The sequence below is a fragment of the Cebus imitator genome, unplaced genomic scaffold (assembly GCF_001604975.1).
Source record: "Cebus imitator isolate Cc_AM_T3 unplaced genomic scaffold, Cebus_imitator-1.0 Scaffold85, whole genome shotgun sequence".
Taxonomy (NCBI): Eukaryota; Metazoa; Chordata; class Mammalia; order Primates; family Cebidae; genus Cebus; species Cebus imitator.
The window spans coordinates 276,262-302,266 of NW_016107400.1; the positions used below are offsets into that span (position 1 = coordinate 276,262).

Here is a 26,005-nt window from a genome sequence, read left to right on the forward strand (position 1 = left end):
AAAAAAAAAAAAAAAAAAGGTACTATTGAGCTAGGCGTGGTGGCTCAGGCCTGTAATCCCAGCATTTTGGGAGGCTGAGGTGGGCAGATCACTTGAAGTCAGTTGTTCAAGACCAGCCTGGCCAACATAGTAAAACTCTTGTTTCTAATAAAAATATAAAAATCAGCTGGGTATGGTGGTAGGCACCTGTAATCCCAGCTACTTGGGAGGCTGAGATACTTGCTTGAACCTGGGAGGTGAAGATTGCAGTGAGCCAAGGTGGCACCACCACACTCCAGCCTGGGTGACAGAGTGAGACTTAAAAACAACAACAACAACAACAAAAACCCAACTTATTCCTTCTATCTAATTTTGCACCCATTAATCTTCTCTTCATTTCCCTGACCACCATCTTTCCCAGCCTCTGGTAACTATCATTCTATTCTCTTTTTTGGTATTATTTTAGTAGAGATCTAAACGAAGGAAGGAAGCCATACAGATACGGAGATTGGGAGAAGGCACATTCCAGACAAGGACAACAGTTAATTAAAAGGTCATGAGGTGGCAGCATCCCCTATTCTAAGATCAGTGAGGAGGCCAGAGTGGCTACAGTGAAAGGGAAGAGTAGCAGATGAAGTCAACGAGGAAAGGAGGAAGAGAAAGGCATAGCTCGATCACCCAAAGTCTTGGAGACCTTTGGTAGGATTTTGCCTTTTCTGCTTAGAAACTATTACTGTAAGTTCTTCCAGGTGGGCAGCTGAAAGTTTGTTAATTCTTGCTAAACCACTGGCTGGTTATACTCAGGGTTACCTGAGTTTAACACTAAACCCTAAATAGAAAATAATAGCTCAAGTCGTCCCTCAGCCCCACCCCACCCCCACTATTAACATAAACAGTATTCAAAGATGAGACACCGGCAACCAAGGGCACATCAGCCAGTACGTGTAGCTGTGTAGCTGTCATTAAAGGGAAAAGGAAAGACTGGTGCCTTTGGGCTTATCTGTCAAGCAGGCTGAAAGACCTGTGAAATCATTGCTGGCTGTTTCTGGCAATTGAAACTATACAGAGTAATTCTGCTATAGGCTGCTAGATGAAGAGTATTAGGGCCCAGTAATAGAGTGTTCTGAAGAGAAACTGGGTTGGTCAGTATAGTATCACAGGTGGGTTATACATTGGCAGAAAGCAGTCACATATACATTTGCTATAAGTTACCTGAGTATAACAGGTATCTTACCTGAGGGTTGCCTGAGTGTAACAAGCCAGTGGTATGGCAAAAATTAAGCAACTTTTACGACTCTGATGGGACCATACCTATGTCACTGGCAGCTGTGTGCCTCATAGAGAACCCAGGGTCAAGGGAAAATCATGCTAAAATACACCGCATCTGTTCCTACTCCTGGTTAGCTTCCTCATTTTAAAAGTTTTATAAGTTAAATAAATAACATATAGCAAAGGTATATGTGACTGCTTTCTGCCAACGAATAACCCATCTGTGTTATGGTACTGACCAACCCAGTTACTTTTCAGAAATCCTTATTACTGGGCCCTAATCCTCTCCTCTTCTAGCAGCCTACAACAGAACTACTCTATACAGTTACAGTTGCCAGAAACAGCCAGCAATAATTTCACAGGCCCTTCAGCCTGCCTGACAGATAAGCTCAAAGGCACCAGTCTTTCTTTTTCCCTTTAACGACAGCTACACGGTTACACAGCTACATGTACTGGCTGATGTGCCCTTGGTTGCTGCTGTCTCATCTTCAAATATTGTTTATGTTAATAGTTGGGGATAGGAAGAGGGGGGCTGAGAGACAACTTGAGCTATTATTTGCTCTGCAGGGCTTACTGTTAAACTTTAAAAATACATTTAGGCCAGGTGCAGTGGCTCACACCTGTAATTCCAGCACTTTGGGAGGCTGAGGCAGGTGGATAGCTTGAGCCATGAGTTCAAAATCAGCCTGAGAAACATAGCAAGGCCTCAACTCTACAAAAAATAAAATAAAATAAAATAAAAAATTAGCTAGGCATGGTGGCATGCACCTGTAGTCCCAGCTACTTGAGAGATTAAAGTGGGAGGATCGCTTGAGCCTGGGAAGTCAAGAATGCAGTGAGCTATGTTTGTGCCACTGAACTCCAACTTGGGAAACAGAGTGAGACCCTAACTGAAAAAAACAAATAGAAACATTTAATACACACTGTACTAAATCATAAAATGGTGAAGCCTAGACTAGAAAACTGTTAAAGTGATGAGCTATTCCACTCTAATTTAGTATGCCATAGAAGACCTAGTAGAAATTCAATAAAAGAACAGACTTCAGTAATAATAGGTGGTAATAGGAGTGAATGAACATAACTGATTTTTCAATCCATGGGTAAAACTGACCTAGAATCAGCCGGGCGCGGTGGCTCAAGCCTGTAATCCCAGCACTTTGGGAGGCCGAGGCGGGTGGATCACAAGGTCAAGAGATCGAGACCATCCTGGTCAACATGGTGAAGCGCCGTCTCTACTAAAAACTACAAAAAATTAGCTGGGCATGGTGGCGCGTGCCTGTAATCCCAGCTACTCAGGAGGCTGAGGCAGGAGAATTACCTGAACCCAGGAGGCGGAGGTTGCGGTGAGCCGAGATCGCGCCATTGCACTCCAGCCTGGGTAACAAGAGCGAAACTCCGTCTCAAAAAAAAAAAAAAAAAAAAAAAAAAACTGACCTAGAATCAAATCTAGGTTCTAGATATTAAGCATATATTCTCAGATTAGTTGGCTGCAAGTTAGAAATCAAATGGGTTCACGGTTGTGCCTTTGTTCTGCCTGGTAGACAGTACAACCTTCCATGGACAAAAGGATGACACGTAGCTGTCAAGATGACTGGACAGATGGGCAGCCCACTGAACAGAGATGCTATCTCTGGGTAGTTCCACTGGGGAAGCAGGTCATATAGAGGGACCGAAATTACCGTCAGGAGCACAGTGGGAGCTATGGAATCGAGAAGTTCTGTGCTTCCCTGTTCTGAGTACTTGCCCTTCAACTCCTTCAGGGGTTCCTGGAAAGGAAGGCTGCTACCGAGTCAAGGATCATCTTTCATTCACACACTTTTCAAAAGTGATTAGATAATACTTTCCTTCAGTCTCCAAACTGTAACTCATTCTAACTACATTTACCAGGGTCCCTCCTTCTCAATGGTTTTTCTTCTAAAATTAGAACAATAAAACTGACATATATAAATACGCTTCCATAAACTTAGGCTTTCCTGAAGTAGAAAAAAAAAGGAAAAGAAATTCATACTGAAGTATCTTTTCATTACAGGCCTACCTGATTGACTTTCAGGCCCTGGGTGCCTTGATTCAGAAACTTAATCTATAAAAATCTCAAAATGTACAACTAGGATCTATAGATAGAACCTAAAGGAAGGCATTTTATTTCATATAAACAACTCTCGGCTGGGTGTGGTGACTTAGGCTTGTAATCCCAGCATTTTGGGAGGCTGAGGTAGGTGGATCACTTGAGGTCAAGATTTTCAGTCCGGCCTGGCCAACGTGATGAAACCTCATCTCTACTAAAAATCCAAAAATTAGCTGGGCATGGTGTTGGGCACCTGTAATCCCAGCTACTCAGGAGGCTGAGGCAGGAGAATTGCTTGAACCCAGGAGGTGGTGGCTGCGGTGAGCCAAGATCTACCATTGCACTCCAGCCTGGGCAACAAGAGCGAAACTTTGTCTTAAACAAACAAACAAAAAAATCAAGAACAAAAACAAAAAAACGCCAAATAAACAACTCTCTAATGGTTTTATGAAGACAGAATGGGTCATTTAGGGTAGTAAATCACTGGTGGTATTCATGTACACACTGATATTCCCATTACTGCCAACATACATAGAGTGAATTCCATCAAAAACAGACAGGGTTTGAAAGAGACAAAATTAAAGGCCATCTCTTCCAACTATGAGATTTTACATTCTTTATGTGTACATGCTCACATGGCTCAAAGCTTTTCTGCAGTTTTATTTAAATATGTACGGACCTTAATACTACAAAGCCTATACATAACCCCTTCATTAAAAAATTATGAATAATGCACCTTTTTCCCTATCTCATTAAACATCATGCTACAGCAAAATATAAGAGAGTAAACATGAAGGAGAGCAGGGTATGGTTCTCAAATTCAACCTTGCTGAGGAAAAAAATCTAAGTGAGTTCTCTGTAATTCCAACCTATCATATACCTTAAGGCAGGAGATAATGAGCCATAAGGAGAACGTAGGGACTACAAAGAGGTAGCTACCTGACATCCAGAATTCAAAGTCCCCTACTGCATCGCAAAGTTAAATTTAAAGACTACAAGGTTAAATCTATTTCTAATCATTTATCAAACTAGAAACATAAAACTGATTCTATTATCCATCATTAACTCCTAACTCATAATCATGATAAAAAGATGGCTGTGAATTTAACAACAAAAAAAAAGCCCACAAATCACTTTTATTACCATTTTAGAACTACTGTGTGAAATTCATTATCCTTTCTCAGATATCAGCATGGGCTTGTAAGTTTGGGTGTTTAACTGTTTCCTGCCTTTGAGGACAGATTTCTGATCCATCAGACCACCCTTGTCAGAATACAGGACTCTTTCTGATAGCTTCTGTGTGGCCATTCATTCAAGCAGGACAGTTATTATTAATAGATACATTGCTAAAAGATCCCAGAAACCAGTATTTGAATGCTAGTTACAGAAAGACAAAAAATACAGCTCAGTATAATCTCAATTATCTTGACAAAAAAGATAAAGGAGTGTTCTCACTGAGGACAATCTAGTAAAAAAGGAATATCTAATATGTAATACATTTTCCCAGATAAGATATGTTTATAGTCCTGATGAGCCATGAAGAATATGTCAAACCAGAAATAGTAATCACAGTAATTTTCTATTTTATTTTTTGACAGCAAAATATTTTAATCTTTCATAATTAAGACTCCAGTACCTATATACTGCTTATGGAATATTTTAGGTGGGACATTTTTAGGTCTACAGGGATCATTTGGATAGTAGATGCAGCATTGGATCTATTTGTCTGACCTGGGAATCTCTAAATAGTTCCCAAAAGATCTACCACTTCAAGGACTCATTGTCTATTCAAGCAGCATCGTGGTCCCACCAATGCAATTCGAGTGTGCAGTCCTCAATTATGGATCTTGGAAGACCAAAGGAGGCTTCAACACTGACTTGTTTGGCTTGCACAAGTCAAGAAAAGTCAGCAAATGTCAAGCTGGTTTGCTTCATTTGCAGGAAGCTGCTGAAAAGGTCTTCCATTTGGAAGTGTTTACCAGATTTTCTGGTACAATAGCTATAGCTGTGGGCTTTCTGAGTGTGAAAGGACATATGCAGGACATGAAATATCAGGGACAAGCACCATCTGCAACTGACTGTCTCACAGGCTGGAACATCAATGTAGGAGTAGCAAGGGACAGAATTTCCTCAGAGCCACACACTAGCAAAATTTGGCTGGCAATGAGCTTAAGACATGAATAAACAGGATTGTAAGATCGTGTCCTTTGCAGCTAGCGTCTTCAGTACTTCCTGCCCTAATCAAAGATTAAATGAACAGAGCTGATGAATACTGCCTTGTTTTAGAAAGACATTCAAAGACAAAAAACAAAAGACATTATATCTATTTCTTTTCCCTAATTAATGTTTAGCCTCTTATTTGACAATGTTTATGTAAGATTTAAAGGCAATAAAGAGAGGGGCAACAAAAACTATATATGGGAAAGGGTCAATTCTTTCTCCACAGGTTCACCTCTAAGGTTCCTAATTATAAAGTTGTATAGCAGGAAGGAAAGAATAATTTTTTTTTTTCTTTTTTTGAGACAAAGTCTCACTCTGTCACCAGACTGGAGTACAGTGGTGTGATCTTGGCTCACTGCAACCTCAGCCTCCTGGGTTCAAGCAATTCTCCTGCCTCAGCCTCCCGCGTAGCTGGGACTACAAGTGCATGCCACCACGCCCATCTAATTTTTGTATTTTTAGTAGAGAAGGGGTTTCACTATGTTGGCCAGGATGGTCTCGATCTCTTGACCTCATGATCTGCCCACCTTGGCCTCCCAAAGTGCTGGGATTACAGGAGTGAGCCATGGCACCCAGCCTGGAAAGAAGAATTTTAAGGTGCTATCAGACCTCTAGGGAGACACAGAAGATTGAAAAATCACATTTAAGTTTCCTTTCTCCTGGAAAAAGTTCTGCCATAACTAAAGGAAGATTAAAAAATTTCAAGGTATACATTCATAGAGATAGTAAGAAAAAGATAAAACAGCAACAAAATCTTGGTACCTGGAAAACAGATGGATTGGCAATACCACCACAGAATTCTCAAAGGCTTAGGGCTGGTAGCACCTCTAGTGAACACTGATTCAAATAAATTTCAAAAAAATGGGAATATGAAAAGTATATAGATAATGGCAGTGAGTGGGGAGATAGACAGGAATACTTAGAAAAATCCAGCTGGGTACGATGGCTCGCACCTGTAATCCCAGTGCTTTGGGAAGTCAAGGTGGAAGGATTGCTTGACCCCAGGAATTTGAGACCAGCCAAGGCAATGTAGACCCTCTCTCTACAAAAACTTTAAAAAAATATAAATCACCTGGGCATGCTGTTGTGCTCCTGTGGTCCCAGCTGTTTGGGAGGCTGAGGTGGGAGGATCGCTTGAGCCCAGGAGGTGGAGGCTGCAGTGAGCCATGACTGCACTACCAGCCTGGGTTACATAGTGAGACCCTATTTCAAAAAAATAAAAATAAAGAAAAATCCAGGAGTTCCAATGTTAGCATGTTACTTAGGTAATTATCAAAAGAATCAAAAGAGGTGAAAGAAATTGGCTTTGTGGAAGGAGACTATTGGAGGTCTTATTAGGGAAGAAAGTCTGGGGACTGGGTTTTTCTTAAATAACTGTAGCATTAGTTGACTCTTTAAACTGTGCCTTTATCACCCTGATAAAAGCCAACAGATGAAACTTGAAAGAATGATGCTATCAATGTTCTTGTAAGAGTTTATGGCCCTGTGAAAAAGGAAGCCAAGCAGCTGTGGGAACTCTGCAGCATCTATATAAAGACCATGAGCATTATTACCCTGGCGATGAACACATGTTAACTCATAATTCCACTGTCTTCTTGCAGACAACGACTCAAAAAAGCAGTCACTTGCCAGGTGTCAAGTTTGAAGAAGTTCATTGAGAAAATGTTTCTAAGCACAACCAACACATGAAGTGAAAAACAAGGACATCAGAGTCAGAGAAAACTCATTTAGAGGAAATACATTTAGACATTTATTAAGGTTTTTGCTTTATTTAAACAGAGAGAATCAATTTTCTTTTAAGGAATATAATTATATGATATAAATCTCAAGACGCTTCCATTATACAAAGCTTAACTTGGCTTTGTATAATGTTTATAAGTTGATTCACAAAAGCTTTTACAGTCAATGTCAGTATAGTTGAAAAATTCTTCCAGGTTCAAATTTCTACTATGTATTTAATTCCCATATTTGAAGCATAATGTATTTTACATTTTAAGAATAAATGGGCAGGGCATGGTGGCTCACACCTGTAATCTCAGCACTATGGGAGGCAGAGGTAGGTGGATCACCTGAGGTCAGGAGCTCGAGACCAGCCTGGCTAACATGGCAAAACCCATCTCTATTAAAAATACAAAAATTAGCTGGGCATGGTGGCGGGCACCTATAATCCCAGCTACTTGGGAGGCTGAGGCAGGAGAATCACTTGAACCCTGGAGGCGGAGGTTGCAGTGAGCTGAGATCACGCCACTGCAATTGAGACTGGGTGACAAGAGCAAAACTCCATCTCAAAGGAAAAAAAAAAAGAATGAATGGTATCTTTTTTGACTTTTTAAAATATTGTTTCAAATAGTCTGTAAGCCAGTAAGTAATTTAATGAGTGTTTTGATGAAAAGTTTTTAAATATGTTTTATACTACAGTTCTGGCATCTGGGCTTGATTTAATTGTTCTACACACTGATATTAAATTAGCCCAAACAGCTAAAACCCATATGTAATTCAAAATTTCATTTCCTCAATCCCCAAACACATTTTCTTTCCTGATGGTCTGGAGTACTAGAAAAATACGAATTTTCCCACATGACCTCTTGAACCTAAACATTATACAAATACATTTAAAAGCTAGATCAATCTTTACCTGGCTTCATCTGGATCTATATAGTTTAACCTTGTTGGAATTACATTTTGATTTTCTTCTTGTTCATATGGGGAAAAGGGCAGAATGGAGGCCGAAATCTAAAGTACCCGACACATCTCTAAGCAGCCATTAGTTTCAACTCCCACCAGTACACACTAAGTAAAGCTGCTCAGAGGGGGAAAAATTTTTCTCCAGTTTTGTTTATCATGTCCATCGGGAAATGCCAATTAATGAGAAAATAGCCACAATTATGACATTCCCCAAAAGAAGTGAATCCATGGGGGAAACTTGAAAATTCAGTAGTTAACTACGGATGGAAAAATTTAAAGTTTGCTTTTTATAATATCAGGTTTATGAAAATTAAAACTTGCTAGCTCTAATATCATATCGATGCTTTTGAGGGAAGGGTTGGACTAAGATTCAACTTCTCTTACGAGGTTCCTATTCAGGAGTTAGTCAAATGGAAATGCCAATAGGAAAGTAAATGGACATTCATTAATTTGTTTACTGTTTCTTTTTTTCTTTTCATTTTAAGAGCAGAAAATTTGCCCTGGTTTCTGTGACCCAAATTCTCTTTCCTACTTATGAGGTAAAGCATTCTTGCACTCATGCTGACTGTCCTCAAATATTAGGCTTGAGGCTCTGTGGCCAATGGGAGGTTAGATTTCGATGAAAAGGGAACAGATGTAGATTTGGGTTAAGTTTCTTCAGGATCCTGTGCTGGAAAAGCCCCTTTACACATTACTGTCATCATAGTAACAGCCAATTCCATCTGCATAGTAATCCTTGCTTTATGCTTTTAGTCTGAGCCAAGTTATATTGTGACTCACTCATCTACCCTCTAAATCGTTACTCCCTTTGCCGAAAAAAAGGCAGTCATCTACTGTGGCAGCAAGGTAGTTAGTGAACTGGCAAACAGGCCTGTTGTGCTGGTATTTAAATGACTGTAGAATGTTTAGTTTTAATCCAAGATAATTTACTCTTGACGTCTCACTATCAGTACTAGTATATCACACTGGTATTTCTAGAAGATTATGCAATGGGATCCCACCTAAGATAGGTGGAAAGACTGGAAAGTGGAAAGTTGACATTTTTCTTTCATCATTTTAAATATATTTCATAGTCCCATTCAGACTGTTCTATCTTAATTTCTTAGTCGGGGTGGGGGCAGTACCAGTCCTCCTCTTTGCAATGTTGACTGTCCTTCACAGTGCATCTTTCTGTCTCTCTCCTATTAAATTGCAAGCTCACTTTCAGTAGAAATTTCCGTTTCAGTTGGGGGTCCTGAAGGCCCTAAATTTTATAACTGTTGCTAAAGGGCTTCTTGTATTTGCTTCAGACAGGACTCTAAGTTTTATCAGACCTGGGCCAAACTTACATTAATTTATTGATTTGGAGGTTACTATACCTACATAAATAGTGTAAATTTGGACTATATAACTCATATATAGTATTGATTGGGCCTTGAATTTCTCACAAGGGGCTTTACCCAGAACCCTGCTCAGAACTTTCCTGTCATTTTTGGTGGGTGGCGAAAACATTTTCCTAGCTCTTCTTTGAGGGAGCTGCCCCTCCAGGGTCTCTGCTTTGTGTAGGGATTGTTTATAGTTCCCCGTTTCAGGGACGTCCAAGGCTTTCTTCCTGACCTTAGGAAAATTAAAACCATAACTACTAGCAACCTGCAGGGTTGCTACACTCTTGACTTATGAGCTTACTGCTCTGCCTTCATGTTGCCTGACGCCCATAGGGTTTATATTTCAAAAGAAACTTTAAGGTAGGTGAAAACTGAATGTAACTTTAAGCTGATACCCAAGCATTCTAAACAATTCAACATTTTCAAGATAAAGAGGCTCTTGTAGACCAGATAAAATTCCTCTAAGATGGTGTTATACTTAACATAAATACATACTAATGGGACATTTAAATCCAAGCAGCCTAACTACCTGTGGTCCAGTGTTCAGTGATGACCTCCATATAAATCTCTTCTTATATAAATGACATTCAAATTTTGCTATAAAACTCTTAAGGAAAAAAGGTTTACAAATGAGAAGAAAAAAAGTTTTTAAATGCTTGTTGAGTAAAATAACAAATATCTATGCCAACGCATGACTTTTGTTTTTCTTAAAAACAAAACAAAACTCTCCTTCACAAAGATTTATTTCAAACCCTATTCCGTGACTAACTCAACCTAAGGAAGAAAGAGGGACTTTTTTACATGTAAATGAAAAATTGGGCAAGGCACAGTGGCTCACGCCTGTAATCCCAGCACTGCGGGAGGCTGAGCCAGGTGGATCACTTTATTTCAGGAGTTTGAGATCAGCCTGGCCAATATGGTGAAACTCTGTCTCTACTAAAAATATAGAAATTAGCCAGGTGTGGTGGCGTTTGCCTGTAATCCCAGCTACTTGGGAGGCTGAGGCAGGAGCATCGCTTGAATCTGAGAGGTGGAGGTTGCAGTGAGCTGAGATCGCATCACTACACTCCAGCCTGGGCAACAGAGTGAGACTCCATCTTAAAAAAAAAAAAATTGGCAAGATATTAATTTGTACCACCTGAGTGAAGTAAAACTCTGACCTGCAGGTTATTCAGAGGTTCCATCTTCATGACTGGGCCCAACGTGTTGAGAGGCAGGGAGACATCAATGCTCTGGTTTGGCATCAGTGGTGTATGGATGGCCAGAGGAGTGCTGGGGATGACACCAAAGCTAGAAGAGAGGATAAATTACAGGGGTTAATCAAGATGCAGGATTTAGCCGTATCTTTGGGTTTTAAGGGCAAATTGCCCCATTTATAGAAAAAATTTTTTTTTGAGACAGGGTCTCACTCTGTCACCCAGGCTGGAGCAAAGTGGCATGAACTCAGCTCACCACAGCCCTCACCTCCCAGGTTTAAGCGATCCTCCAATCTTATCCCCCCAAGTCGTTGGGACAATAATCATGCACCATCATGCTATGCTAATTTTTGAATTTTTAGTAGTGATGGGGTTTCACTGTGTTGGATAGTCTGGTCTTGAATTCCTGAGGTCAAGCAATCTGGCCACTTTGGCCTCCCAAAATGCTGGAACTACAGGCGAGGAAACAAATTTTTAATACAATTAAATGAAAGGGATAGCAGGAATCAAGGTGCTCAATTCCAACTTGCTGTAACACTGGTTACATCATAACTTCTGTTTTCTATTAAATGGATTTGAGGAAGGAGAAAATATTTATAAGCGCAGGACTGCTTTGCTAGTGCTATGATTTCAAAAGTTTCTTCTCTTTAAAATGTCACTAGAGGGACAGTCTTGATGAATATAATTTTTTTCTTTTTTTTTTTTTTGAGACGGAGTTTCGCTCTTGTTACCCAGGCTGGAGTGCAATGGCGCGATCTCGGCTCACCGCAACCTCCGTCTCCTGGGTTCAGGCAATTCTCCTGCCTCAGTCTCCTGAATAGCTGGGATTACAGGCACGCGCCACCATGCCCTGCTAATTTTTTGTATTTTTAGTAGAGACGGGGTTTCACCATGTTGACCAGGATGGTCTCGATCTCTTGACCTTGTGATCTACCCGCCTTGGCTTCCCAAAGTGCTGGGATTACAGGCGTGAGCCACCGGATGAATATAATTTTTAACAATTCTTTCCTTAGATAATTCTTGGGAGAAAGAAGAATTAAGAATTTCCACCCTGAGGCCAGGTGTGGTGGCTCATGCCTGTAGGTGGAGATTGCAGTAAGTCGGGATTGTGCCATTGCACTCCAGCCTGAGTACCAGAGTGAGACTCCATCTAAAAAAAAAAAAAAAAAAAAAAAAAAAAAAAAAAAAAAAAAAAAAAAAAAAAAAAAAAAAAAAGGGAGCAGAAAGGAAAAAGTAGGCCTAGAAGAAGAAAAATAATACAGATTTATATTTAACTTATATTCTAAATAGGCTCAGGAAGGAAGATGGAACTACAATATTTATAAAATTAACTAAAGAGTTTACACAGGCCAGGAGTGGTGGCTAATGCCCTGTAATCCCAACACTCTGGGAGGCAAGGCAGGTGGATCACCTCAGGTCAGGAGTTCGAGACCAGCCTAGCCAACATGGTGAAGCCCCATCTCTACTAAAAAATCAAAAATAAATAATTAGCTGGGCATGGTGGTGGGCGCCTGTAATCCCAGCTACTTGGAACCTGAGAGGCGAAGGTTGCACTGAGCCGAGATCACACCACTGCACTCCAACCTAGGCAACAAGAGTGAAACTGCGTCTCAAAAAAAAACAGTTTATACAGGTACTCTTTCAAGAGTTAGAATGCTAAAGAAATATTTTCCTTTTCCTAGATAAACTACACCTTAGAGTACCAAATTGTAATAATGAAATGATCTTGAGAATTCACATCACTCATTTAGGAATAATAGTCATAGGGCAAAAAACCATTTAACTCTTTTGATTCATCAAAACTCTGTCATTAGATCAATATTGGGAAACATGGCAGCAGCACAGTTCCAAATCTTCCAAGTGCTCATCTGAGAAACAAAAGAGGAAACAAAGAAGGTGAAAAAAGTCCCTAAAAAACTATAATTTCACCTTCTCCAAAACTATCAGTTGAAGAAAGCTTATCACAGAACCGGTGAGATGCTCTGGTGATACAGTAGGGAGGCACAAGTTCAGAGGAACCCAGCAGTAGTAGCAGGTCTTAGAGACTGACCGCAAATATCCATTCTTAGAAGACAGCTCTATTCCAAAGGTAGACCAAGATAAACAGGAGCAACATATGAACAAGATTGAAGAAAAAAAAAAAGGTAGAAAAGTCCCCAGGGGTCCCTGGAGATGAAAGAGCTCAAAAAGCACCACCTTCAAAAGAGAACATAAGCATGCTAGAAGACAGAGCTTCCTTAAAAGACAGGGCTTGAGGTTGAGATCAGCCATCTGGAATCAAGTTAGGTTTGGAGAGGCTAAGGAGTTGTGGCTACACCAAATCAAAGAAGGAATCGTTCTTGAGGAGCAAAGTCTTAAAAACTACCATGCCTAACTTCCTCTTCTATAGAAATCTCATAATAGCTAGTCCTGCAAATTCCAACTCATTCAAATATGAGTATCAAAGTGGTAAAAACACAGCAACTATTCAAAGCATTATTATAAAAAGTGGAAAGACAGCAGTACAACTTCCTTAATGACAAACAAAACATAATTGAAAAAAAAAAAAAAAAAAAAAAAAAAAAAAAACCAAAAAAAAAAAAAAAAAAAAAAAAAAAAAAAAAAAAAAAAAAAAACAATGCTGGCCTACCGAGGAAGATCACATAACAGTAAATGGTAAAGGGAGCCAATCCAATTCAGGAAGCAAATAATAAGAAAAATAAATCATGTCAGAAATGAAGACTAAATATACCATGAACATAGATGTAAAAAAAATTTTTGCCAATGAACTCCACCAATACACACAAAAAAGACAACACATCCTAACCAAGTAGGATTTATCCCAGGAATGCAAGGTTGGTCTAACATTTGAAAAATCAACTGATGTAATCCATCATATTAATGGACTAAAAAAGTTCACATAATCATCTCAGTAAATGCAAAAGAGGCATCTGGCAAAATTTAACACCCATTCATAATAAAACTCAGAAAACCAGAGATAGAATGGAACTTCCTCAATCTTCATGAGAAATCTATGGCTAACATCATGCTTAATGATGAAAGACTGAATGCTTCTCCAAATGAATTAGAACACTTTTCTTAGCACTCCTGCTCAACATTTACTGGAGGTCTTGTTAGTACAATCAGGCAACAAGAAGAAATAAAAGGCATAAGATTGAATAGGACAAGATAAAACTGTTTCTGTTCATAAATAACATGATTTATTTATGTAGTAAAACTATAAGGAATTTACAAAAAGGCTACTAGAAAGAAAAAGCAAGTTGAACAAAGTTGCAGGAGACAAGTTCAATATAAAAATCAATTCTATTTCTATATACTAGCAACAATAAAAAATTAAAACGAAAAATATTATTTACTGCCAGGCGCAGTGGCTCACACCTGCAATCCCAGCACTTTGGGAGGCCAAGGGTGAGAGGGTCACCTGAGGTCAGGAGTTCGAGAACAGCCTGGCTAACATGGTCAAACCCCGTCTCTACTAAAAATACAAAAATTAGCTGGGCATGGTGGTGGGTGCCTGTAATCCCAGCTACTCGGGAAGCTAAGGGTAGAGAATCACTTGAACCCAGGAGGTAGAGGTTGCAGTGACCGGAGATCACACCATTGCATTTTAGCTTGGGCGACAAGAGCAAAACTTGTGTCTCAAAAAAAAACAAAAAACAAAAAAACATTTACTGTAACATCAAAAACTGAAATACTTAAATCTCATAAAAGGTGTAAGATTTGTGCATGAAAAATTATAAAACATTGCAAAGAGAAATTAAAGACCTAAATAGAGAGAGATATACTATGCTAATGGATTAGAAGACTCAATACTGTTTAGATGTCAATTCTCCCCCAAACTGATCTACATATTCACTGCAATTTCAATAAAAATCTCAGCAATATTTTTGTAGAAACTGACAAGCTGATTCTAAAATTTTCAGGGAAATATAAAAGACCAAGAATAGCCAAAACAGCTTTGAAAAGAAACAAAGCTGGAGGATTTACGCCATCTGATTTCAAGATGACCTATTAGGGAAAAATTTTTACATTGACAATTTACAACATATTTAAAAATGATCTCATAGGAACAAAAACTATAACACTTATATTTAAAAGCATGCCAAAAAAAATCTTCGTAACCATGGGGTTAAGCAAAGATTTCTTAGAACACAAAAAGCATAAGCCATAAAAAGAAAAAAACCTAATGAACTTGGCTTTATTGAAAACTTTCAACTGGGTGCAGTGACTCATGCCTGTATTTCCAGCACCTTGGGAGGCCAAGGCAGGACTGCTTGAGCCCAAGACTTTGAGACCAACTGGGGCAACACAGTGGGACCCCATCTCTACAAAAAATAAAAAAATTAGCTGGGCGTGGTGATGCAGATGTGTAGTATGAACTACTCGGGAGGCTGAGGTGGGAGAATCAATTATGCCCAGGAGTTCGAGGTACTAGTAAGCCTTGATTATGCCACTGCACTCCAGTCTGGGTGACAGAACAAGGCTTTGTCTCAAAACACAACAAAACAAAGCAAAACAAAAATCCTTTTGTTTTTCTGAAGACATTCTTAAGAAAAGGCAAGCCACAGAATGGGAAAAAATATTTGCAACAAAGAATTTGTATCCAGAATATACCAAGAACTTTTACAACTCAATAAGACAATCCTCTCTCTCCCCCAAAAAACAAAAGGTAAAGCTTTAAACAGGTATTTAAGCGAAAGATATAAGAATGGCCAATATGTTTATTTAAAAAAAGCTTAAAATTAGCAGCCATTAGGGAAATGCAAATTAACATGAGGCACTACTATACAGCGACAAGAATGGCTAAAATTGGTGAGAATGTGGAATAGCTAGAACTCTGAACTTTACCATATAACCTAGCAATAACATTCCCATTTATTTACCAAGGAAAATCAAAAACATATGTCCAACCAAAGATGTGTACACAAATGTTCACGGCAGCTTTATTATGAAGATGAAACTGAAAACAACCAAACTCCCCCAACTTGTGAGCGCTTCAACAAACTGTAAATTCATCAATGGAGTATTACTTAGCAACAAAAGAAAAAATCGACTGCTGATATACGCATTTCAAAAGCATTATGCTAATTGAAAGAAACCAGATACAAAATTCTATATTATGTAATTTCATTCATAAAAAATTATAGGAAAGGTTCAATTATAGTGACAAAAAGACTGACCTACAAAGAACAAGGAGACACCATAGCAAACCTGGTAAGAAATACAGAGACTAGAAATGAGAAAAAGAAAAAAAAAAAAACTAAAAGAGAAATAGGATTTGTGATCACCACCAACTATGAAATATTTCTGCCAGAAGATCACCCTAAATCTGATTAAATCTATAGATCTGCCTCAAATTTACAGCTAGAATCAGCAAGATAAAGATTGTGGGAAACTCCACACATAAAAGACCTAATTTCTTCTACAGATAAATTTTAAGGAACAAAACAGAGGAGGCGGAGGAACCTATAGGTTAAAAGGGACTTAAGGCACTTATCAACCAATTACAATGTATGGGACCTTACTGGGACCCTGTTCAGACAAAACAAACAGTACGAAAACATTAGACAACTGTGAAAATATGAACGCGAATTGGATATTTGCTGATACGAAGATTTGATGTTTTTTTTTGATTAGAGGGAAAAACAGTGTATAAAAGATAAACAAAGAGTCAATAAATGAATAATTGTAAACTCCAAAGAAGAAAAACAAAACAATGGAACAGAACAAAAGGTGTTGCAGTGCTGCTGAGATCGCCCTACTACACTCCAGCCTGGACAACGGAGCGAGACTTCATCTCCCAGAAAAAAAAAAAAAAAGGGTGAAGATGAATGTAGACTCTGCATCTGCAGATTTCCTTTATTACGACAACAGGCTTCCCCAACAGCCATGGCCTATTTATTTATTTATTTTCCCAACAGCCTTGGCCTTTAAATCCAGAGTACAAAAATGTTTCCAAATGATGGGAAATAAATCAGACAGTCACTGATGCAAATTCATAGACAAATTTTATTAAATCTGCTTTAAGGGTCCAATTACTACTTTTCATATGCAGGGTTAAATATCCTGTATTTACAAATGAATGGGCTTGCCATTAAGGCCTAGCAGCCAGTTTCCTGAACCACAAAACTGAATAAAATCCACTGATGTTTCAAAAAGAATAAGACATTACTGTTTTACTTCTTCATGTTCTCTTCCTTACTAAGGCAGAGAATTCATTGCTAAAAGGAGGTTGTCAAGATTTATGTGCTTGTTCGGTCAGGATCTAAACTTCCATATTTCTGAAACCAACCAAATATGCTAATTTTTCCCACCAAAATGTGAACTTCCAGTCAGGCGCTTTGTTTGGTTCACTAATCTAGCCCCAGTACCTAGAAATGTCTGGCTCATGCTAATGCTAAACAATGATTTGTTGAACAAATAAATGGATTTCAGTTAAAAATGTGTTTTATCAAAAATGTTCTAATCCTAGAATCCAAGACAGTAAATGAGTTCTGATTTCTTCACCCCATTTGGATGAGTTTCCCAACAAAACCCCCTAGGGCCTCCAGAGTTGAAGCTGATAACTGAAAAGACTTGCAACGGCCAGGGCTCACTCCACATCCATTATCTGCCAAATATGTGAGGCTTGGTTTTCTTTTTGAGATGGTGTCTCACTCTGTTGCTCAGGCTAGAATGCATTGCTGTGATCTCGGCTTACTGCAGCCTCAGCCTCCCAGGTTCAAGGGATTCAACTGCCTCAGCTTCCCAAGTAGCTGGGATTAAAGGTGCCCGCCACCACACCCAGCTCATTTTGTATTTTTAGTAGAGACAGGGTTTCATCATGTTGGCCAGACTGGTCTCAAACTCCTGACCTCAGGTGATCTATCCGCCTCAGCCTCCCAAAATGCTGGGATTATAGGTGTGAGCCACTGCACCTAGCCCAGTATGTGAGTTTTTAACCATTGCTAAATGGAATGTTCTGTTGGATCTAAGGCAAACTATTGTCTCAGCATCAAGCTAGGGACTCAAATTTCTTACCTATTCTTGTTAAACTGGATTGCAAAATCTGTCATATGCTGCAAAGCTTTATTGGTGAAGTTCATTTCCATATAGATGTGCCCTTGGCGGTGAGTAAATGTTCCTGAAATCTCCAAGCCTTTAGCCTTTACTGCAGGTAGCCAGACCTGAAACACAGTACAAAGCTCAATAGAACCAGACAAGATTTATCTTGATGCTATGTATTTTTTTAACAAAGAACAAATTAAGATTAACAATTAAGTGAACAAATTCACTTCCTTAGGCAATTATAGTAACTTTATACTATAAATAGCAAGCCAGTGCAAAAGACTCTGGATAGAGTCTTATTTTCTGTATTTTGAGATCATTCTCAATTATTTAAGAACCAAGTAATAATAACTTTTAAAAACCAGTCTTTACACAACCCTGGCATCTGTTCTATCTTCTGTTCAGCTTGGTTATTTACTGCTTTTGAGTACTGCTAACAAGAGGAAAAGAGAAATTCCAATGAGTATAATGTGTTTTTCTGTTAGTTTTGGAAAATGGTTTAAAGAGAAGAAACTGCATCTGCTAATGAAAATAGCATGCCTATAATCTTTAAAAAATTTTTTTAATGGTTTCCAACCAAAGCCATTATTAGTAATCTCCTTAAAGGAATCGATCACGTCTTATGTACATTTTTAACTCTTGCAATAGTTTGTGATAAACAGTAATATTCAGATATTGTTCATATAATCTGAATGGCTATTCTCTTTATCTGTCTAAATAATTCATAACACACACCTTGGCCCTGGAACCTGTGATACACCTGGCCTATACTAAGAAAAAAAAATTTTTTTAATTTTAAAAATCAGGAAAAGTCATGAGCTGTTCTGACTACCTAAGACAGAATACCAAAGGATCTGTGGGTGGTGAATAATCATGATAATATACTCAGTCACACTAAAAGAGTGGCAGGTGGCAGGGAGGACCAGGCAATAACCTAAATGGTTCATCAACAGAGGAGTGATTAACTAAATTACAGTATATCAATTCAGTAGATATACCCATTCAAAAGAATGAGGTAGAGAAAATCCAAGGTACAAAATAGTATATCCCATTGACACAGAATGTTCAAAGGATGCAAACACATAGGTATATGCATGATCTTTTTCTTTTGAAAGGACACACAAGAAAGTTAACTGGCTATACATGGGAAATAGGGGCAGGGGGAGACAATTTTCCATCTTACATTTTTATATTATTTACACTGGTCATTTGTAAACATTACTTTTATGTTAGTAAATGAGTGCATTATATAACTAATAATTAAAAGTCTGAAGATAACATCCAATATGTAAGTAAACCTTACAACAAAGCTACTGAGTTGTGCCACAACACTATGGCTCAGTTTTGAATATTTTCGGTTTTGCTATGCAATGTAGTAACTGTACACACTCAGTTATCACAGTTATGACTCCTGGAATGGACAACTGGTCTGTATCTCCATAGCAGGGATCCCTCATAAGGAGTCACATGAGTAAGCAGAGAATTCAGGAAGCAACCAGCCAAACTGGTCCTCAGAAAGGCAAGACTATAAAAAGCCTGGCCTAGCTTGGATGGTGGTTTTCCCAAGGGCTTAAGCGAGCTTCCTTAACAGGGAGTCTCCCCGCTTGAATTTCAATGTGAGTGACATAAAATAAGGTTAAGGCAAGAAGAGACCCAGTGACACAAACCTACATCAGAACTCTGAAAAGGTACATAAAAATCCATAAAAACCAAATCTGAGCAATAGTGTTCTAGAATCCATATGTAATACCAATGGGAAAAAGGGAATAGGAGAAATGACTTCTCTGTATTTTTTCTCCTGCTGATGTACTATATATACCATTAGATTTTCACTAGATTGACTTCAATGTCGACAAACTAGACAGTATTTCTAAACATGTGAACAAAACTCAAATAATATTTCAAATTTTAAGTCTAATGATAAAAATGTTTAACAAGGATGCTAATGGTACTTCCTACTGCTAAGTTTGAAGGCACCTTTCATCTTCCTCTTAAGTCCTCCAGAACAAGGGCTCAGACCTTTGATTTATTATCAGTAGAAGTAACACAAATGTTGGAAGTGAAACAATTTGGATCCTATTAAATACTTTAATACTAAATACATTAAGAAAGTATTGCTATGTTAACTCTTTACTTACAGCCTTAGGAGCCACATATCCACCAGGTGCCATGCCTATCCCTGTAGAGAGTTCAAACAGGTCATTCAGTCCACTGCTGACGACGGCAGGTGTAGGTGAAGGAGCAAAGGTTGCAGGCACCGATGATGGGATAAAGGATTGTCCTACCTGCAGGAAAAAAAAAAGTGGAGAGGGGAGATTGGGACGAACAGATTAACAGTCCTTAAAATATTGCTATGTATCTTAGTAGTCTGATAAATCGGTAAGAAAACACCATAATTATAATCTTCTTAGGAGTCAAATTAGTATATTCTTCATCTTTTTAATCATGACAGTTATTTTTCATCATTGGTAAGACACACACATTCTTTAGAAGCTTTATCAAGAGAGTACTCAGTAAGATACAGGAACACGGTGATCCAAGATTTTGTTTGTTTCCAATTTTAGCTTCCATGATTCTGTGCAAAAGGCCTACAGGTACCCTAAGAAAGGAGGAGTTTGTTTCTACAGAAAGAGGGAGAAGTATCCTACTTAAAAAGCAGTTTGATTTCCACCTGGGTTCAGCAAAGTCTTACTTCCTTTCCCATTTAGGCATAAATATCTAGTACGAAGCTCTCCTGGGGGAGAAGGATATTCTCCTCCCCCTAACTATCTCATTTATGAGGAGAGTCTCACTCTGAGTCCAGCTGACCCTCTCAAGTTCTTTCTAGGTGACATGAGGGAATAAGCATTCTCCAGTCAAGATGGAAGGGTCCATTTCCTTTAGCTCTTTAATATCAAAAAGACAAAGACCTCCATAGGCACTGGAACATCTTTAATCCCTAAAGATGTCTCTACACCACATGGTGCATAACCCCAACAATTCCAAGTAATCCTATACTACTTTCTACTCCTCATACACTGTTATAGAGGTTCTGGTGTGCAGTGCAGCGTAGTGGCTGGTCTGATAATGTGTACATAGGAAAGGCATCGAACAGGGGGCAGCGTTTCCCATGGTGAAAAAAACGGATGGCACTTACTGCCGGACTTCCTCCAATGCCCCCGCCAAGGTCACTGCCAAGCTGAAAGAGAGAAAGGAGAGAGAGGAGAGAGAGGTAGAGTTCATTTAGCTAAACACTAGATGCCCATTTAGAATCTGTAAATTGCTCTACCAAGTTGCTGGAAATACATGCCATTCAACTTGTTTCCCAAAGCGTAAAGAAATTCTAGATTACAAAGAAATATGTATTGGGGGAGCTAAGTGGTGGTAGTGATGGCGTATCGGTTTGGACAAAACTTGGAAAGAAGCTGGAGCTGGAATATCTCAGGGATGTTTCAGATCCAGTCTTTCCACTGGGATACACAGGCACAAACCCAAACAAGAGTGTGCATATTCTAAGCAGCTCTATCCTCAAGCAGTAATGTTTCGAATATGCTTTATTTTTTCTTTAAAAGGAAACTTATGGTGGAGGGTGGTGGGGGCAGGAAGGTGTTGGAAAAGGAAAAGTCAAAAAACAAAACAATTAATGTGCTTTAATTTACAAAACCTGCTGCCCCACTGAAAAGGTAAGAACCCAAAGGTATTGAGCTGCAATTTCGAGCTGCAAAAATTATAGGTGGAACAAAAGTGTTTTTAGAGTTTGGAATGTTTTTAAAGAAGGAATTATCTGGACTAAGTAGGAAGTGGGGAAGCACGCAATGCTTCAAATCTCTTTCATAGTCAATTCTACTAAGGAGAAATGTGATTTATTTGCAGTAGATCATTTTAAAAGGCTGCTAAGCATTAGAGAATTAGACTAACTGAATTACCTAGCTGACAAGAAAATAACTACACATGGTCTTAGTCTTGCTTTTTTTTCTCAGGATTCTGATAGATATAATTGACCCTGAAGTCGGTCTTCCATGACAAAAACATTAAAGAACTCAAGCTGAAAATAGGTGGCATACAGGCAATGTAAAAACACACATAAACACAACTAATGGAGCTGTTTAAAAAGCAAAATCTACTTTTTTGCTACAGTTCCACATTTGTTTCTTCTGTAGTTCTCACTGTGCATCAAAAAAACCTCCATGAATCATCAAATGCATTGTCTGCTCTAGATACACTCTGCTTTATTGTCATTTAGTGGTAGAACCTTGCAGATCATTGAGCTGTAGCTAGGTTAAAAAACAAAATTATTTTGTATCTTTAGGATTAGGGAAAGAGGAATTATCTTTTCAATGAACAGAGAGTAGTATATAAAATGGCATTCTCAAAAATCTAAAAATTAATCTTAAACATTAAAAAATAGTGAGGACTACAACGAAGTTCTGTTTAAACCGTGACAGAAAATAATAACCCTGGTAGGTGCTTCATAACTGGCATCAGCAAGCATGCTTTGCAGTAAACTACAGAGCACTCCAAACCACAGCTAACATTTCCAGAATCTGATTCCTGAAGACTACTTAATGATTGCACAGGGGATGAAAACCATATACTTAAGCAAATAAAAAGGCCATCCCAAAACCAAGAATTTGAATAACTGGAAAAGCATGGGAGGAAATAGAAAAGATATTACACATCTGCTTTCTCCCTAGTTCTATAATGGCACACAACTCCAGCATGACATCTGAAATTCCTTTTATTCAAACAAAACACTTACCTAACATTTACTGGATGCAAGGCATTACAAGGAACATAAAGATGCTAGGCAATGAGAGGACTACATAGATAAGAATGAGGCTTTGCAAACTAGCAGGAGAAATAAAACATGAATGCAAAACCATACAGAATATACTAAAGCAAAAAAGGAAAGTTCTGAAGGGAAGAACCTCTCTCTGGCTGAAAGAATGAAGAGAAGCTTCAAAGGTGGTAGTGTGGGATTATAATGGAAGGAATTATAAAAAGCAAAAACGGGGGAAGGGTATTTGTCAAATAGCATGAGCAAAGGCAGAGAAAGCATAGAAGAATGAAAAGGCCAATTAGAGTGGAACACAGGGTTGATAGGTGTTTAAAAAAATACTCATACAAAATAAGTTTGCAGACGCAGTCTTTAATTTTTAATTTCCCCTTCATAAAAACCTGGAGGTTTCTTAGACTAGTATCCAAGCTTTCTAAGAATGCTAATAACTACATCAATTATGTTTCAGTAAGCATGTTTTCAACCTTGAATACACAATGGGATCAACCATCTGCGTGTGGTGGTTGCAGAGAGTAGGATTTTAGAAGTATTCGCCCCCAGAGATGATAATTTAATTGTTCTGAGGTGTAGCCTGGGCATCAGAATTTTGAAAATCTTCCCCAGTTGATTCTACTGTACAGCCAAAGTTGAAAACACTGCCGTTAGAGAATTAATTATTTCAAGTTAGACAAGATTTCATCTGCTCGGAAATGACTTTGGAACTTCTGAATAAAAAGAAAGTCAGAATTTGAGCAGAGGGGAAAACCCATGGAATGAATTCTACAAAAAATCTTTCATTTGTCCTGATATCCTGAGGTGGTTTTCTATTTTCTGATGGGCTTATCCCCTCTCCCTGCAACTATTCTCCCCGCTTCTGGCTAGGTTTATAATCCAAGATTGAAAGAGACAGAATTCTTTATGGACCTGGTTGGCACAAAACAGCAAGAAAGAAAAACACATTGGAGAGGAAATCGTAGTTTTGCTAAATTCAATAAAAGGCATTGAGAAAAGGGATTCACGGGTAGTGTTTAGACCAAAGGAGGAAAAAAAGCACATTCATAGCCCTTATTTTCTTAGATTTCATTCTTTTTATCTTTGAATGGTACATAAATATTATCTTAGCTGGAAAAGATCTAAAAGTACTGTCCTGCAATGCTGCTTGTCAATTTTATCCAAAACCACGAAGAAACTGAAAAGCAGTATTGACATTCCTTTGTTTATGTTCGGTATATTGGATATAACAGCTATAAACAAGAACTCCGATCTGACATAGACAGGGCCCAAAGCATATCAGAGACACAGCCAGGGATACAAAGGTTCACCTAATTGTGCTATGTTCAGAAAGCAAAGGGAAAGGACAATTTCAATACTGTATATGTTCTCTAACTAGCAAGTCTACAGCTTATCCACACTATTCAGCAACTTTTGAAAAAGATTCTAAGGGAGATTATCCTCCTCTCTGAAACCATGGCAAGGTGACAGCATGATGATGGGTGTGAGTGACTAACAGGGAGATGTTAGCAGAAATGGAAACGAATTACCCAGTGAGTGACCTCTCCTATCTACAAGTGACAGACAGGATGAAACAGATATTCCTGAAGAAAAAAAGAAAGCTAGAAAGCTGAACAACTACACAATAAAGTTGCTGTATATCAGAAAAAAATTCACTTTCTTGTTCAGGCTGGTTTCTTGTTCGGCCTGGGCTCCAGTGATCCTCCTATCTCAGCCTCACAAAGTGCTGGGATTACAGGTGTGAATCACTGCACCTAGCCTGAGATTATTGGGAGTCAGGTTCATCTGTCTGGATATACTCTAAGTCCATACTTATCAGGTAGGGTACGAAATCAATCAAATTAGAACTTGTAACAGGCTTTGATCCTGATCTTAAGTGTCTAGATACCGTGTCTCTTAGAGGTGTCCACTCTCAGGTGTTCCCAGGATTGCCTTACTGAGGCTGTCATTCCACAAAGAAAATGATGTCCATTATAGTTCAACTAAATCAGATACAGGAAGAAGGGGGAAAGATGCCAACTTTAGGCAAAGAATATTTCAAATACTGAAAACTGAACAGAATGTTCAAAAGTCTGTAACTGATACCTAATCCAAATTTTCTGCCAGTGGTGTAGGTCCCCAGTTTCCAATCACAGTAGTCCCCCATAATTGTTGTAGTCATTAACTGGCACTGAGAATAACACGAACATTTGTCTACTGTCAAAGAGTGGTCACTTTACCACGTCTGAAGTAAAGCTGAGTGGAGCTTGGTTCATGTTAAACTACACAATAATGTGTCATTGCACAATGATGTTCAGTAGCCGAACTGAAAACAGGTATTTCATGGTGACTTATTGTAACTTAGGGGCTAAAGAGATTTCAGCATGGTTACATGAGCTCTGCAGAGACAAGTAGAGCCAAAAGTCTCAGAGCTGAGCCTGCATAAAGGCTCAGTTCAGCTATAGATAATGAAAGGAAATGCACTCATCCAATGGCAATATGCTATAACAGCAGAAACACAGAGAAAGAACTCAAGAGTGAAGTTATATAAGGAAACGAATCTTCCTGACCCCAGAAAAGAAAATTTAAAAAGGAGTGTTTTAATTTTATAAAGCAATATCATCTGAGATAACTATTGAGTGGACTAGAGAAAAACAATCCCACAAATTATCACAATGACTGATCTGGATGTCTGGACAGTCCAAAGTACCTCTATTTGCTTCTAAAACTGTGGAGGTATCTGAAGACATTCTCTTAACTGCAGGTGTAGATCTTAAGCTCAGACATTTCTATGCTCCTGTTTAGAGGTAGTGTCTCTTTTATTTAATGTTTTCTAGAACTTACTGAATTGAAGAGAATCTAAGGAATGCTCCAAGTCATATAGCTTACCAATAGTTCTGCTATTCAGGAGCCAATAAAATGGTGCAAAAATAGTATACAATGATTCCCACCACAAACAATAAAACTTATATTTTTGTAGAGTCATGGTTTCGCCATGTCAAAATCCTACTGGTGTCAAAAATATCAGTGTGTGCCTTTCTATCAGAGTTTCAATTTCAGATGGGGCACAGTAACTTGTAGGTTAAAGTATGGTTTTCAGCTACTAGACTGGAAATTTTAATTTGATCTTCAAAAGGCTATTCAAGGCTGGGCATAGTGGCAAACACTTGTAATCCCAGCCCTTTGGGAAGCTGAGGCAGGTGGATTGCCTGAGCCCAGGAACTCAAGTCCAGGCTGAACAACATGGTGAAACCATGACTACAAAAAATACAAAAATTAGCTGGGTGTAGTGATGCGCGCCTGTAGTCCCAGCTAGTTTGGAGATTGCAATGGGAGGATCACCTGGGCCCATGGAGGTCAATGCTGCAGTGAGCCGTGATCGTGCCACTGCATTCTAGCCTGGGTGACAGAGTGAGACTCTGTCTCAAAAAAA

At 38.7% G+C, this 26,005-nt stretch overlaps 1 protein-coding gene across 3 annotated transcripts in view; it reads right to left on the minus strand.

The window, feature by feature from the left end:
- Positions 1–26,005, minus strand: part of AP2B1 (adaptor related protein complex 2 subunit beta 1) — a 141,280-nt gene that overhangs the window by 29,514 nt on the left and 85,761 nt on the right. For 2 of the 3 annotated variants that reach the window (XM_017534209.2, XM_037740524.1), the window contains 4 exons: positions 20,962–21,003; positions 19,964–20,110; positions 17,799–17,944; positions 10,743–10,872 (listed from right to left, as the gene is read on the minus strand). In XM_017534209.2, coding sequence (XP_017389698.1) covers positions 10,743–10,872; positions 17,799–17,944; positions 19,964–20,110; positions 20,962–21,003 — 465 coding nt within the window. The remainder of the gene's footprint in view (positions 1–10,742; positions 10,873–17,798; positions 17,945–19,963; positions 20,111–20,961; positions 21,004–26,005) is intronic. The other variant, XM_017534210.2, reaches the window with a different exon arrangement.